The 15,702-nt window shown below is 37.0% G+C and overlaps 1 protein-coding gene across 1 annotated transcript; it reads left to right on the top strand.

The window, feature by feature from the left end:
- The first annotated feature begins 306 nt into the window (after positions 1 to 306).
- Positions 307 to 9,226, top strand: LOC136998338 (uncharacterized). Its single transcript, XM_067350871.1, has 4 exons — positions 307 to 5,699; positions 5,834 to 6,050; positions 6,159 to 6,404; positions 6,554 to 9,226. Exons 1-4 carry the CDS (start codon positions 5,546 to 5,548, stop codon positions 6,618 to 6,620), a joined length of 684 nt encoding a protein of 227 aa, XP_067206972.1. The 5' UTR covers positions 307 to 5,545; the 3' UTR covers positions 6,621 to 9,226.
- Positions 9,227 to 15,702: the final 6,476 nt, after the last annotated feature.

The following is a 15,702-nucleotide window of genomic DNA, read 5'->3' as shown; positions in this document are numbered from 1 at the left end:
AGTACGGAAGGAAGTCGCGGTTTTCGTCCAAATACTAGTTCGTACGGAGATATTTTTGTTCCTTCGTGATAAGCGGTATTATAAGAGAACATAGCGGCATCTAGAAATGAATCCCAATTATTTTGATTTTGATTAATATATGGTTTAAGGTATTCAGCTAATACGTGATGTGAGCGCTCTAATGCTCCATTTGACTGAGGGTGGTAAACGCTTGTTTTTACCTGTTTGATTTTAAAGATCTTTGCAATTCCTTTCATTAACTCTCCTGAAATGTTACTACCTTGATCGGACAACAATTCTTTAGGTGAACCATAGGTATAAATATATTTATTAACGATTTTATCAGCTATAGTCGTACTGTTTGTGTCTAGCAATGGATAAGCCGTGCAGAATTTCGTTAATTGATCCTGTGTGGTTAAGATGTATTTATGTCCTTCCTCTGTTTCCGGCAAGGGACCCACAATGTCGATCGCTACCTTTTCAAATGCCTCACTTGGAGTGTCAGTAATTAACATGGGTGCTCTTGTTTTTACTCTAACTAATTTTCGTTTTTGACAATCATGGCAAGCTTTTATATAATTTTTTACGTCTTGTTTCATACCATCCCATGAGAAGTATTGTTGTATTCGTTTTAAAGTTTTTGTTACGCCTTTGTGACCTCCGATCGCTGAATTATGTAGTTCTGTTAAAATATTTTGTTTTATTATTGGATCAACAATTTCTTGTGTTAACGATTCTAATAGATATACTTTAATTGGTGTATCTTTAAATATATATTTTATCATTTGAGTTATTTTTATTTTATTGTTAGCGTCTCCTATAGGTGCTATCGAAATTATCGTTTGGTTATGTGCAATTACATATTCTTTTAGTTTAATTAAGCAATTAAAAATATCTTCCATATTTATTGGGGTATTTTTATTTTCGCGTGTAACGAGATTTATTTCAGTTAGATGCTTCTTTTTCTTAATTTTAATATTTCCCGGTGCGAGCGTTATGTCTTCTGCTTTATTACCGTTTTTAGAAAGAGAAATTTTAATTTTAGGAGAAGAGTTTATTTCTTTCACTAAAAGACCTTTTATGCTACCTGAAATTTGAGGGATTATATTATCTGTTTCCCACAATGAATCATTTAGTGCGTGTTGTAAAAATAAGCTATAGCTCAAATTCGCATCGCTACTACCTGAAGCTTGTATCTGAAAGGTCATTATTTGCGGATTTCTAGAGAGTGCATCTGCATTTGTATTTAGTTTTCCTTCTTTGTATACGACTTTATAATTATATTCTTCTAATTTTAATCGCCAGCGCATTAGTCGGGATGATGGATCTTTAACATTAAAGAGCCAAGTTAACGGCTTGTGATCCGTGATAATTTTAAATGGTTTACCGTACAAGTAAGGTCGAAAATGTTTCACTGCCCAGACAATAGCTAAAAGTTCTTTTTCTGTTGTATCGTAATTTTTTTCTGCTTTATTTAATGTTCGTGAAGCGTAACCAATGGGAAGATCGCTGCCTATTTCACCTTGTGATAAGATTGCACCGATTCCTTCATCGCTTGCATCAGTAGTTAATAAAAATTCTTTATCAAAATCTGGATATTGTAAAATAGGTTCTCTCGATAGTAACTGTTTTAGTTTTTCATAATTAATTTGTTGCATCATTTCCCATTTAAATGGTACATTTTTTCTGAGGAGCGAGGTAAATGGTTCTGTAATTTTGCTGAAATTTTTAATAAACCTACGATAGTACCCTACAAGTCCTAAAAATTGTTTTACTTGTTTATGATTTTTAGGGACTGGATATTGCTCGATTGCTTTTATTTTTTCTGGGTTAGGTTTAACTCCCTTATCTGATATTATATGGCCTAAATATGTTAATTCGCGCTTGAAAAATTCACACTTGTCTGGCTGTAAGCTAAGACCAGCTTCTTTGATTCGTTCAAAAATTTGGTGTAATTTTTGTTTATGTTCTTCTAAAGTTTGTGCGTATATAACGATATCGTCTAAATAAACAAAGCAAACATTTCCTTGTAGTCCGGTTAAAACGTTATCCATCAGGCGTTGAAACGTCGCGGGGGCGTTCTTTAAACCGAATGGCATTTTTTTATACTCGAAATGACCGTTAGGCGTGTTAAAGGCTGTTTTTACGGTGTCTTGCGGATCCATGGGAATTTGATGAAAGCCTGAGGCTAAATCGAAACACGAAAAATACCTGGCTTTGCCTAATTGATCTAAGATATCTGATATGTTAGGTAAAGGGTATGCATCTCCAACTGTTTTTTCATTTAGTTTACGGAAATCTATTACTAACCGCCATCGTTTGTTACCATCAACGTCGGGTTTTTTCGGCACTACCCATAACGGTGAGTTATACGGTGAAACAGACGGTTGAATAATATCCTGATCTAATAATTTATTTACCTGATTTTTAATTTCGTTTTTATGGATCGGTGGATATCTATATTGTTTTACGTTTATAGGGATGTTATCTGTCGTATTTATAGAGTGTGTAATTTTATTAGTACCTTTTAATTGATCTCCCGGTAAATAGAATATATCATTAAAATTTTCGATTATAGGTTGTATTGACTGTTTTTCTTCTTCATTTAAATGATCTAATCTTAAATTCTGTTTTAATAATTTTAATCTTTTTGTTACATTATTTGAGATTACCGAGTCTATCTTATATGTAGGGCTGTCCCTCGGGCTCGTGGTAATATCCACTGGCTCTACATCGATCTCAGGTAACTCTAGTTCTACTTCTTTTTCAGTCGTGTTTGTCACGTATGTATACGTTTCTCCCGCGTGATTCACTTTTACTATGCTATTCATTAGAAAAACACCACGTTCTAACTCTTTGTGATCTATGAATGCATTATCAATGTTATAATGTTTCGTTTGTAACATCACAGGGCAAATACTTCTACTCGGTAACGTTATTCGATTACTAAATTCTAATGGGTATCTTTGATTATTACTAATTGTTACCGTTCGCGTTTTGAAGTCAATTTTCGCGTTTTCTTGACGCAGATATGTAGAACCTATAATTCCTTGTTCCTTCAAAGGGAATTTACTGGACACTACATGAAATTCGTGAACTCCCGTATTTGAATGTAAGTATGCAGTTCCGAGAGTTTGTTGCTTTTCTTCGGTTATGCCTTGAATTTCTACTTTTTCATCGACATACACAAGTGTATCGCGCTCTAATGCGTTAGCTTTAATGATGTTAATATCAGCGCCTGTATCTAACAAGAATCTGTCTCCTGAATTTCTAAGCTCTTCGAATGGGATTGATATAAGATTTCTTGAGGTTGTTCTGATTGTATATGTTCTTGCTCTTGTTCTAGTGATTGAATCGGATGTGCGCGACTCGATATTTGGCCTTGACGTTGCGCGCTTTTCGCTTGGCCATGGTAGTTTAAATGTGAATTATTAGTTGAATTATTAGGTAGGTTGTTAGATAAATTATTATTACGTTGATAATTCGCTTGATTATATTGATTGGGTTGGTTAAACCGGTTGGATTGATAGTTAGTGTTAGAAAAATTTTGGTTACTGTTAAATCTGCTTCCGTTCGGGTTATTATTCCGCGAAAAATTTTGCTCGCGTCTGACGTTATTATATTGGTTATTTTGCCAAGAATTTTGATTTTCACGAGAGGCATTTTGTGAATCGTAACGTTTTTTCCTACATTCGTTTTCTGTGTGTCCTATTTTCCTGCAGTAATTACAAGTTATTCTCGATGTATCGTTGAATCTATTTTGTCTAAATCTTTCTGAATGATAATTAGATGTTGTAATGTACCTAGTTGCACTTTCTATTGCGTCTTCTAACGTGTTAAATTTTTGTGATAAAAGAAGTTGTGCCGTTTGATTGTGTAATCCGCCTAAGAAATGAGTAATTAATTTATTCATTGCAAAGATTCTTAGTCCTGCTCTTGCTGTTGGATCAGGGTAATTAGAAATTGCAAGGATCATTTCAGAGTTTAATTTTCTGGTTCTAGTAGCATAATCTTCAATGGATTCATTTCTTTTTTGCTGAAGTTTATTAATTTCCACTTCCCAATGGTCAAAACTTTTGGAATTTCCAAATTCCTTTTCTAATGCTTTGCATAAATCATCAAGATTATTTATTGTATAGATTGTTCTCACTAACGCGGCATCTCCCGTTAATTTAACTTGTAAGACCGATCTAAAGAAAAATAACCTATCGTCTGGCTCGACTAAGTCATTAACTCCTTTACAATCTGCTGTAAATTGCGTCACTGGAATATTTTTTCCATTAAAAACAGGTATGAGCGATAAACTATTACGGACGGGAAAATAGCTACTGTTACTCGTCGAGGATCTTCGACTTTCTAGATTTGTGCCAAAATGATCTACGCCTTGCGCTGACTCTACCGTTTCTGTTCGATCGTTCATATTGATTGTTTCTAGATTTGAGATTACGTGATTATGTTTAGAATTATTATCGCTAATATAACTAATCGACGAACTACTTTCCGAACTGTCTGTATTATAATGCGCTTTAGTGTCTCTAAAGTTTACAAAATTCATAGACTTACAGAAGTACGATGCGCAGCATATCTATGACGAGATGGTTTCACGCCGCTGGTAGATATAGATGAATTGATGATGATGACGTAGATGAGATGATGATGAGGGTTGACCTTTTTTCGTGCTGGCCGTCCACGGAGTCTCGTTGTTGCTGTCCTTTTCCTTCGTTAGCTGCTGTGCTCGTCCAGGAGCGTCCTGATGCCTTTTTCCTCGGAGTAGGTTGTAAACTACACGTCGTGGTTTTATCGGCTAACAGACAGGATCTCAGCAGGTTGATCGAAATGTGCTCCCGTTAATTTCGTCAGGATAGCACCAAGTTATGATTGACCTCGGTTCTTCTACTTGATAGTCTTGCTTGGCTACGAAGTTTTCTCGAATTCCGGGTCTCTAACTTTCTTTCACTTAATATTAATTAACAGCAATCAGCTCAATTATAGTAAAAATTTCCGCACTTTTACACACAAACAATCCCACCGCTGCCACCAATTGTTACGAGCGTATAGCTACGTAATAGATTATTTAGAATAAGTCGGGACACGTTTGTGGAAAAAGTCTTTATTTGATGTTGCTGGTTTGAGCTTTGATCGAGAACTGAACTGGCGAGAATGATCTTCGTTTAAGATGCTGTAGGAAAATCGTAGCGGCGGAATGTTTATTGGAAGGAAGCGGTTTTGTCAAAAGGAAAATATGCGTTAGGCATAGGGACAGCGTTTATGTTTATTGCAGTCATCGAAGGGTCATGTGTTTAGGATCAAGAAGGAGTAAAGATAAAAAAGGTTCAAAGGTTCGAATAAAAAAGAGTAATATAAGAAACTATAAGTTGCGGCACGTAACAGTGCTCGTTCCAGTATGGTATATAGTTCAATGCATTCTTGAGATGCGCAGAGAACGAAAATGAGACCCGCTTTTCGACCAATCAGTGAGTTACCCCAAATGCGAAAAGGAACATGTCTGCTTCCGTAGTTACGGTAAACGGATTTAAATACAGTCATGCCATCGTGTTGTATAAAGGACTGTAAAAGTCGTACATATAAAAGTGATAGCAACGGAATAACATTTTTTAGATTCCCGAAAGATGTTAGCAATCGAAAACAGTGGCTTGATGCCATTGAAAATGAACATGATAATTTCAATGCTGATTTAGGTTAGTTCCTATAATTGATTGATTTGTAAATACATGATATCATTTATATCATTTATTTATTTATATATTTATATATATAATATATATATAATTTATACATGTTACAATATAAAAATATTATGATGAACTTTTAGCAAGAATATGCAGTAACCATTTTGATTCAAATCATTTCGTTATGACATTTACAAAACCGAGATCAAAAAATACACCGGCCAAAGAATTACGACGTTTAAAAAAGGATGCTATTCCTTGCAAGATGTTAAGATTAAATGCAGAAGAAAAAAGAAAGGAAGTCTCACAAAAGAAAAAAAGCATTGGAAGCAACAAGCATATTAAAGTAAATAACGTACTGTAAGTATTTTACACATTTTTTTAATATGTTGATAATTTTACATGTACACGTGGATATAAATAAATAAGTAAATAAATGAATAAATAAATGGTTTTATATTATTTCAGAACAGTGATTGGTATACCTACATATACGCAGCTTGTGCAATATGCAAAAGAAAAACAGCATTTATCTAATGTAAAAACTGTACCAAAAATAGAAACAGAAACTGTCCGAAGTGTGGAAAAAGGAGCTGCACAAAGTCAGGAAGTGATTATAGAAGATATGGAGACAGAAACTGTCCGAAATATGGAAACAGGAGCTGCACAAAGTCAGGAAGAGATGGATGCATATCTAGGATGCACCACGTGGAGGTATCTGCTCATTCCTTTTTTAAAACTTTTTTATTACTCTTTTACATTGTCAAAAATTATGAAGTAAATAATGATTATTCTGATTATAAGCATTTTCCTAACGTATGTATGTTTATATATATCATATAAAAATATTTCTTGTTTTACAGAAACAAAGAAGTTAGCAGAAATAATATCTCAAAAAAAAACATTAATGACACAACTTTGAAGCTCTGAGGAAACAAAGCAAGAATTATTGAAAGAAAATGAAGCATTAAGTACGCAAGTAGCACAGTTGCAAGCTGAAGTATCAAAATTGAAGAATAATAATCAGAAGGAAGCCGAAGCAATAGTTAACAACATTTTATGTAAAGTATTCACACCAGGTCAAATTTCAATGTTAATATCATCAAGTAGTCGCGTGCAATGGTCATCAGAAGACATAATGTCTGCTATTTTACTACGGGCGTTAAGTCCGAAAGCATATAAATATTTGCGAAACGTTAAAAAGATACCATTGCCATGTCTAACTACTTTACACAATTGGGTATCAAGCTTTAACGTGTTTCCTGAATTTTTAAAAGAGGTTCTCAATATTATGTCAATTAAAGGACGCAATCTTTCAACAGTAGAGAAATTAACTGTGCTTACATTTGATGATGTATATGTTAAGAATAAGTTAGACATAGATCGAAAGCAACAAAAAGTATATGGATCACATAAAACTTGCTTGTTTATCATGGCTCGGGGTTTATTTAATAATTGGAGTCAACCAATTTATTATAATTTTGATACACCAATGTCCCGAGATATATTGTTTACTGTCGTACAACATTTATACGATATAAATTATATTGTTACGGCTGTCACAAGTGATATGGGTCCAACTAACATGAAGTTGTGGAAAACTTTACACATCGGAGTTGATTATCCTAATCAATCAAAGGACAAAACCATAACAACAGACATCGAAAAAAAATGTTTTATTGTACATCCTGCAAACGAATCTTAAAAAATATTTTTTTATGCTGATTTTCCACATCTAATAAAATTAGCAAGAAACAATTTACTTGACTCTGGATTTACAACTAAAGGGATCCTGGTAGACAAAACATGCTTAGAACTACTATTAAAATTAAATAACAATGATTTGAAAATATGTCATAAATTGAGCCCTGCTCACCTTGATGTGAAAGGGACGCGACGACAAAACGTAAAACTAGCAGCACAGATTTTTTCAAACACAAATGCAGCAGAAATTAAATGGTGTGGAGAAAATGGTTTTCTTGGCAATACACAATGGAAAAATACATCCGACTTATTACAACTTTTCAATGATTGGTTTGATATCTTTAATAGCTCATTAAAATATCACAAATCTAACATATCAAATGCCTATGGCATCAATATCGAAGAACAAAATAAGATTATTAATAATATGACTGAGCTTATGATAGAAATGCGAGTAGGACAACGAAAAAGTCTATTGCAATTTCAGAAAGGAATTTTGTTATGCAACAGATCGTTGCCAGAAGTGTTTGCATATTTAAAAAATCAGTATTCTTCTGAAATTTTTGATGTAAAATACATACTAACAAGAAGGCTAAATCAAGATATCCTTGAACATTTCTTTTCATACATAAGATCCATGGGAAGTGGATATGATCATCCTACGCCTGTTGAAATAAAAAATCGTTTAAAATGGTATATTCTTGGGACATTCGGAACATGTACTTTCTGAACAAATAAATATCGAAGAGGATAATACTTGTAACTCATTCATTACTATGACCGATGTACGTAGATCAGACTCTATTTATCCAGCAAACCGATTGTCTGAGGAAGAAGAGAAAGATATGTTTCTGAATATTCCACAAGTTCCTGAATATTCCACAAGTTTCGGACAAAATAGCAATAACATAATAGCGAAAATAGTTGAACATAGCGAATCAGAAGAAACTGCAGAAGGTATGCAGACAAATTGAAACTTTGTCTCTAAATCATTCGTATAACTTTTTATTGGTAATATTTAAAAAATATTAAATTTATTGTTAATATTAATTTACGATTGGCTGGGACATATTTTACCAATACGTCTGTTCGTGTTGCTTCCACCTTTTGCATTCAACATCTTTGCTTTCTCTTTCTTCATTACCTGAATATACATATATTTATCTTGTTTCAAGTGCGTAAAGAATTTTTGGAATTTCGAACAATACGAATAGATCTAATATATTAATTATTTCAGTTACTTATTCCACTTCCTTATTTCAGTTGTTTATCTAATTATATTCTATTCTAATTCTAATTCTATTCTATTCTAATTCTATTCTATTCTATCTCTTATTCTAATTATTTCAGTGCATGATTTAAGTAACTATGAACCTAGCTATGAAGAATTAAAATTAACTGATGATTTTGAACAAGCCGTTAATCAAGAAACAATAAAATATAATGCTGCCTTATATATTACTGGTTATGTAGCACATAAATTTCGAAATCGCTATAATAACTTGGGAATTCCAACAAAAAATTTACCTAATATATCTAATGATTGGATATGTACAATTTCCAGAGGAAATCTCATGTATCCTTCAAAACATTTTTTACGAGCAGCACAAATTATGGAAGAGGAATTCATAAAATTTCATGCTAATTCTTTTAGTAAAGAAGATAAGATCTTTGATAAATTAACCAATATTGTATTAAAAAGAATAAATAATACTTTTCCTAAAGAGGTAATTGCATGTCTCGTGCGTACGCGGACATATATAAGACTTCGAAATATTAATAAAAATATCGTGGAAAATAATATACTCAAGAAAAAATCTAAAAAACTATATAACATCTGTAATAAAGAAAATGTAAACAATAACAAAATGTATTATATTAAATAAATGAATTTATTTGTTATTATTATATATAATAGCCTTGATAATTTGATCTTACAATATATAGCCATTAAGAATATTATATCGTTATAAATTTTATATGCAGTAATCAATTTTATTATTTTTATGTACTTCTTAATATTCATAATATCTTTTATTATTAATTTCCAATTTTTTTTTACTTTCATTACGCGTATTACGCCTTTTTACGTAGTTTGTCATTACTTTTAATCTTTTTTGTTTTTTGTTATATTTATTTTATACTTATTCCATTTTTATTCATATTTTTATTACTTGTACATTCAAATTTTGCGCTATTTGACGTTGCATTTGGGGCAACAATTTGATTGGCTATTCCTACATTCGGCCGCCATTATGCGCAATGATACACCTTATATTCTTACATCATGTTCCCGCTCAGTTCTTTCTGACGACGCCGATGAGATGGAAAAACGAACTCGCAAAAGTAAGTATTCTTATAATATAGTTCAGCGCTCGGAATTAGTTGCACATTTCGAGCCGATTCCCGAGACGACGCCTGCTGTTCTCCCACTACCGCCAGACCGCTGGCGGCCGATAGCTCTGGCTCAGGAGCGTTTTATATTAGAAATAGGCTGGATTGTTTAAGCATCTCAGGAAATCGTAACATTTTCTTCACGACATAAATAATGTTTATTTTCATTAATACATAATATATATATATTTAACTATTAATAAAAATAAACATTATTTATGTAGCAAAGAAAATATTACTATTTTCTGAGAGGTGCCTCAACAACTCAGCCTATTTCTTATATAAAACGCCCCTGCGTTAGAGCTATCGGCGGCTCGGCCGCCAGCGGCCGGGCGGTAGTGGGGGAACAGGAGGCGTCGTCTCCTGAATCGGCTCAAAATGTGCAACTAATTCCGAGCGCTGATATAGTTTATACATTTATATTACAATAAGTATTAAATTATTAATATATTTTTTCTATTGCAGTCAGAAGTGAAGGACAAGTACCATCGCTGGCACGTGGTTCGGTACGTTCATCGGTACCGGACCACGTGCCCGTCCATGTGCCTGTCCACGCGCCCGTTCAGGCGCCAATCCAAGCGCCCGTTCAGGTGCCCGTCCAAGCGTCTGTTCAGTCGCCCGTTCAGATGCCAGTCCGAGCGCCCGACCAGGCACCAGTCTAGGCGTCCGTCCACGTGCTACAGCCTGTGCAAGAGAATCAACCGCATTAAATAAGGTGAGTAATAAAATTAAATTGTAGTATCTGTGTGAATGAATGTGCGTGCATGTGTATTCGCGAGTTTATGTGCGTGCATGTGTATTTGCGAGTGTATGTGCGTGCATGTGTATTCGCGAGTGTATGTGCGTGCATGCGCATGTATGTGCGTGCTACAGCCCGTGCAAGAGAATCAACCGCATTAAATAAGGTGAGTAATAAAATTAAATTGTAGTATCTGTGTGAATAAATGTGCGTGCATGTGTATTCGCGAGTTTATGTGCGTGCATGTGTATTTGCGAGTGTATGTGCGCGTATGTGCGTGCATATGTATTCGCGAGTGTATGTGCGTGTATGTGCTTGCATGCACAATTAATTATATAAAATGTTTAATTTAATATTTCTTCTGTTTGCAGCGAATTCACAACATAAGAAAAAATTGCGCACGGTGCAGAAAAGGACACAACAAGGCAGAACACCACCAGCAGCACCACCACCAGCAGCAGCACCACCACCACCTCAATGGCATATTTCATGCGCTCCGCCGTATGTTACGACATACTCTGCACACGCTTCAGCGTTTCTTGCGTTTGTTCCACCATGTCTTCTTCCGTGCCCACCACGGTATCCACTGCCGGGCCCACCATCGTATCCACCACCGGGCCCATCATCGTACGATTCACCATACCACCAACCTTCGACGGACGGATTTTGCGCGGGAACGTTCTCCGCGAGACTGCTGTTACCGTCACTTTAGCGTCTCTGCGAGAAACAAAGAAAATCCGCGAAAATAGCCGCTGCGCGACATAGCATTTCTGGCCGCTAGATAACCGTCGTTTCAAACTGTATTTATTTGGCCTTTATCGGTCCCGTCGTGTTGTCATTATACGTGCTATCTATTTTACTGAGTATCGTCGGATCAGCTACCGTTTTTCGTGATCGCGTTTCAAAGTTCCATATAAGTAGTTACCGAAGTTTATTTTATGCTGCCGATCTTGCGGGCGATTTGTATCGCCGCCGCCTTCATCGAACAACTACCGTCGCATTGGCTCATGCCGAATTTTACTTATCTTTAACCTTGTCAATAAATTATTAAACATACATTATTGTTCAATAATTATTGAGTTGCCCTTGTGTTCGCCTCTCACTCCGGATTGTTAACGTTACCTAGAAGAACTGCGCCCCTCTGCCATATACTGAGCGGGGAGCGGCCAAACATATTAAAAGAATTATTGGAGTTACCGATATCGCGGTGCGATTACACGCACCTGGTACCCATTTCCGGTTACCGATTTCGTCGGGTTACCTCTGTTACCTCTGTTACCGCGAGTTACCGAATCGTGCATTTATTGCCGATATTGCAAATTACCGAGTCGTGCATTTACTGCCGACACCGCGTAAATTGAGTGGCCTTCACTTGGACACAGTTCAATTGGACACGTTGCATTTGGACACGGTTCATTTGGACACAGAAAGTTGCGCACGGTTCAATTGGACACAGTACAATTGCGCACTGTTTACTTGCGCACTGTTCATTTGGACACAAAAAGTTGCGAACCGTTCATTTGGACACCGTTCGTTTGGACACCGTTCGTTTGGACACCGTTTGTTTGGACACCGTTCGTTTGGACACCGTTTATTTGCGCACCGTTCGTTTGGACACAGAAAGTTGCGCACCGTTCGTTTGGACACAGAAAGTTGCGCACCGTTCGTTTGGACACAGAAAGTTGCGCACCGTTCGTTTGGACACCGTTCGTTTGGACACCGTTTATTTGCGCACTGTTCAGTTGTGCATCGCTCAATTGTGCGTTCGCTTGGACACGGAAAGATATATATACCATTCGTTTTGATATGTAATTAATGGAAATAAATTAAGAATAATTTGTGAAAAATATAATTATACAATGTTTTTATTGAATTTTATACCGGTAAATAAACGTGAAGTGTGAAATTGTAAATATACATGTGACATTAAAGATTATTAAAGGTTACTTGCCAGAAAGTGAAATAAGACGCATGCGATATATGTACCATTCGTTTTGATATGTAATATATAATGAGAAATAAAGAATAATTTGTAAAAAAATAACTAAGTGTGTTCATTTAGTGTTATACCGGTTAATATACGTAAAGTGCGTAAAATCAAAGAAAAATGACATTGAAAGGTTAAGTTGTGACCGGAGACGTAGGGTGGAAGGAACCAAACGTGGACTTACCAGTCGCCAGGTTTCAGCGCTTTCGCTTCTGTCAACGGTCGCCAGCTGTTTTGTCCTCTGCTAACAGCAAGGTTGAACGCTGCGTCGATTTCTCCACTGCCTCCTCGATGGATGTCGGCCTCCTCGGTCGATCTGTATTCGAAGTTATCCCATCCACGAGACTTACGGCCTACACTACACTCGCGCATCCATTTACTAATTGTGGTTTTTCTGTTACAGGTTCCCCAGGATGACAGGATTCCCAGGACTGCCAGGCTGCCACATGGATCGTCGGATGACTCGCGCTAAGGTAGGTATGGATGTAATTGATTCGACACAGGTTTAAATATTTTAACCAAGTGAAATATTTATTCACTGTCACCGAAGTAACGATCACGCACGCAATACATCATGTGTTACGCACTACGCGGTCGTTTCGCGCCGCGCAAGGCCGATAAATCGGTCTTCGAAAGATGTTCGGCACACTACTTGCCGAGACACCTTGATTTTAGTAACGGATACATTTTAACTTCGATCGTGCGTCGGTTAGACCGACGAAACTCTAAACTAACTATCTTACGTCGGTTAGCCCGACGGAATTTTTCAACTAACTCCTCTCGGCTCGAGCCTGTCTTCTTATACTCGTCCGACTACCGCTTTCCCCTTCCTTGACGGCGCTCGCCAATCCGGTTCCAGATATTTGGTAGTAAGATCTCCGCCAATCGGTGTAAAGGTCACCCGACAAAGACGCGAGTTGTTTGCGCCGGCGGCGGCATCGAGCCGTCAAAAGCACAATAGCCCATTCAATCTTAGCGGTAAAAGTTTTGCGGTGCTCGGTTATTTATTGACCGACTGTTTTTATTCTCTTTGATAGCTTTTACCGCTGTCTGCGCTATCGCCCTTTTGATTCCTAATAAGGAATATAATATGCTACAGGCCGCTTATAGGTATTTTTACCCGTGTCAAAATAAAATAATAAATTTTGCCTGTAGCCTCGGATATATAAAATGAAATTAACTTAATAACAACATAATAATATTTTGACCCGCTTTTAATCTTTATTTAACTTAACCAACTTATCTCGCGAGTCATTTCCGAGCGTATTGATTGTGTAACTTAAACTTTGCGTCTCGTACTTCGAGACGCTCATTACGTACTTATTAAAAGAGATGAAAAACTAATTTTTAATGAAAATTGTTATTACTTATATTCTACGCAAAACACTATTATATTTACACTTATATCCTATAGCTAGATGTAAATGTAATCTTAAAATCTACGTCTACGCCTTTAAGATAATATCGGGCGTAGCGATAACTTTTCGCAACTGGCTTTTACTTTAAATTAAAAATAATCTTTTCCGAATTTACGGATACATAAAAATAGTTAAAATAAAAGAATTTTGAGTATTATTACTCACGCCAGTTTATTAATTATTTAGACGAGGTACTTAGGTTTTGACCGGTGGTTCCCGGATCTCCCTCGTCTCAGCGGTGTTCCTGGGCTCCGCTCCGGTTGTCCCTGGTTCCGCTGCAGCTTTCCGGCTCGCGACCGGATGATGGTCCCGCGGTTAGTACGAGACCAGTAGTCGGTTGCAAGGTTAGGTTGTGACCGAGCGCGCAAGGTGGAAGGAACCAAACTTGGACTCACCGGCCTCCAGGTTTCAGCGCTTTCGCTTTGGTCGACGGTCGCCAGCTGTTTTCTCCTATGCCAACAGCAAGGTTATCCACTGCGTCGGTCGGTCCGCTGCTACTCGTCGGATGTCAGCCCTCTCCGGTGACACGGATTCTTCGCCATCCTCTCCGTGAGCATTACAGTCTATTTCTACCCTTACTTGTCCATTTAATCTTTCGGTTTTCTGTTACAGGTTCTCCCCGGGATCATGGATCGTCCAGGACTGCCAGCTGCCGTATGGATTGTCTTTCGACTCGCTCAGAGGTAGGTAGGTATTTGACGCAATTGACACAGACACACACACAGGTAAATATTTTAACCAAGTAAAATATTTATTTTGTAATCACCGAGGTGATTGTTACACACGCGATACATCGCACTTATGCACTACGCGGATGTTCGTGTCGCGTGAGGCCGACAATACCGGACCTCATTATCGTCTTTGGCTCACTACTTGCCAAAGATCGACGGTTGTTCGTCGTATATTTTCTTTCGAGAGACCCACATCGCGCGATGCGGTCTCGGTTGTTCAACTCTCTCGACTCGTCGTTCCGGCCGCTTATATACCTGTCCCACTACCACGTTCCCCTTCCTTGGCGTCGCTCGCCAATCCGGTTTCAGCCTTATGGTAGCTAGACTTCCGCCAATCGGTGTAAAGGTTACCCGACAAAGACGCATGTTGTTTACGCCGGCGGCGGCATCGAGCCGACACAAGAACTATAGCCCATTCATTCGTAGCGGTAAAAGTTTAGCGGTGCTCGATTAACTATTGACCACTTCTTTTTATATATCTTTGATGACTTTTACCGCTGTTTGCGCTATCGTTCTTTGATTCCTTATTTAGGAACCGATTTCTACAGGCTTTAGAAAATACAATGTCCCCGATATCTAAATCGCAAGGATCAAGCCTGTAGCCGCGGATATTAATAAATTTAACTTAAAATTTAATTAATCATCCTCCTTTGAGGCTATTCAGCTCGCGTCACGTGTTTGCTAACTAAAATGAATTAAGAGGATGCTAGAGTGGAAGCCGAACTCCGACGCGAAAGCGCCATCATTTCGATGGTACTAAAAAAGAAATGACATTATCGGCGTAGTCTACGGACCTATGCCGCGTAGGTCCGTGTGTACGCATTTGTTTGTAGTGGTAACTCACTACATTGACGTGTGGTCTGTGTACGTGTGATCGGATAGTTTGTAAACAAACGATGCTTGCGCTTGTTTCCTCGATTGAAATTTCGTCGCAAGGTTGCAATATAATGTCCGAGAAGACATAGGCGTATACAAGGTGTCAAATAAATATGAATTAAATATGACAAAATAATAAAATACATATAATACTATATATATC

The sequence above is a fragment of the Linepithema humile genome, chromosome 3, assembly GCF_040581485.1.
Source record: "Linepithema humile isolate Giens D197 chromosome 3, Lhum_UNIL_v1.0, whole genome shotgun sequence".
NCBI classification, from domain to species: domain Eukaryota; kingdom Metazoa; phylum Arthropoda; class Insecta; order Hymenoptera; family Formicidae; genus Linepithema; species Linepithema humile.
Note: the sequence above shows the minus strand (reverse complement) of the source record. Positions and strands in the feature narration are given on the sequence as shown.

Excerpts from the sequence above, each read along its gene's own strand:
- LOC136998338 (XM_067350871.1), top strand. The coding sequence starts at position 5,546 with ATGCCATCGTGTTGTATAAAGGACTGTAAAAGTCGTACATATAAAAGT. Across the intron at positions 5,700-5,833 it reads TAATTTCAATGCTGATTTAG|CAAGAATATGCAGTAACCAT; the intron begins GTTAGTTCCTAT and ends ATGAACTTTTAG. Across the intron at positions 6,405-6,553 it reads CTAGGATGCACCACGTGGAG|AAACAAAGAAGTTAGCAGAA; the intron begins GTATCTGCTCAT and ends CTTGTTTTACAG.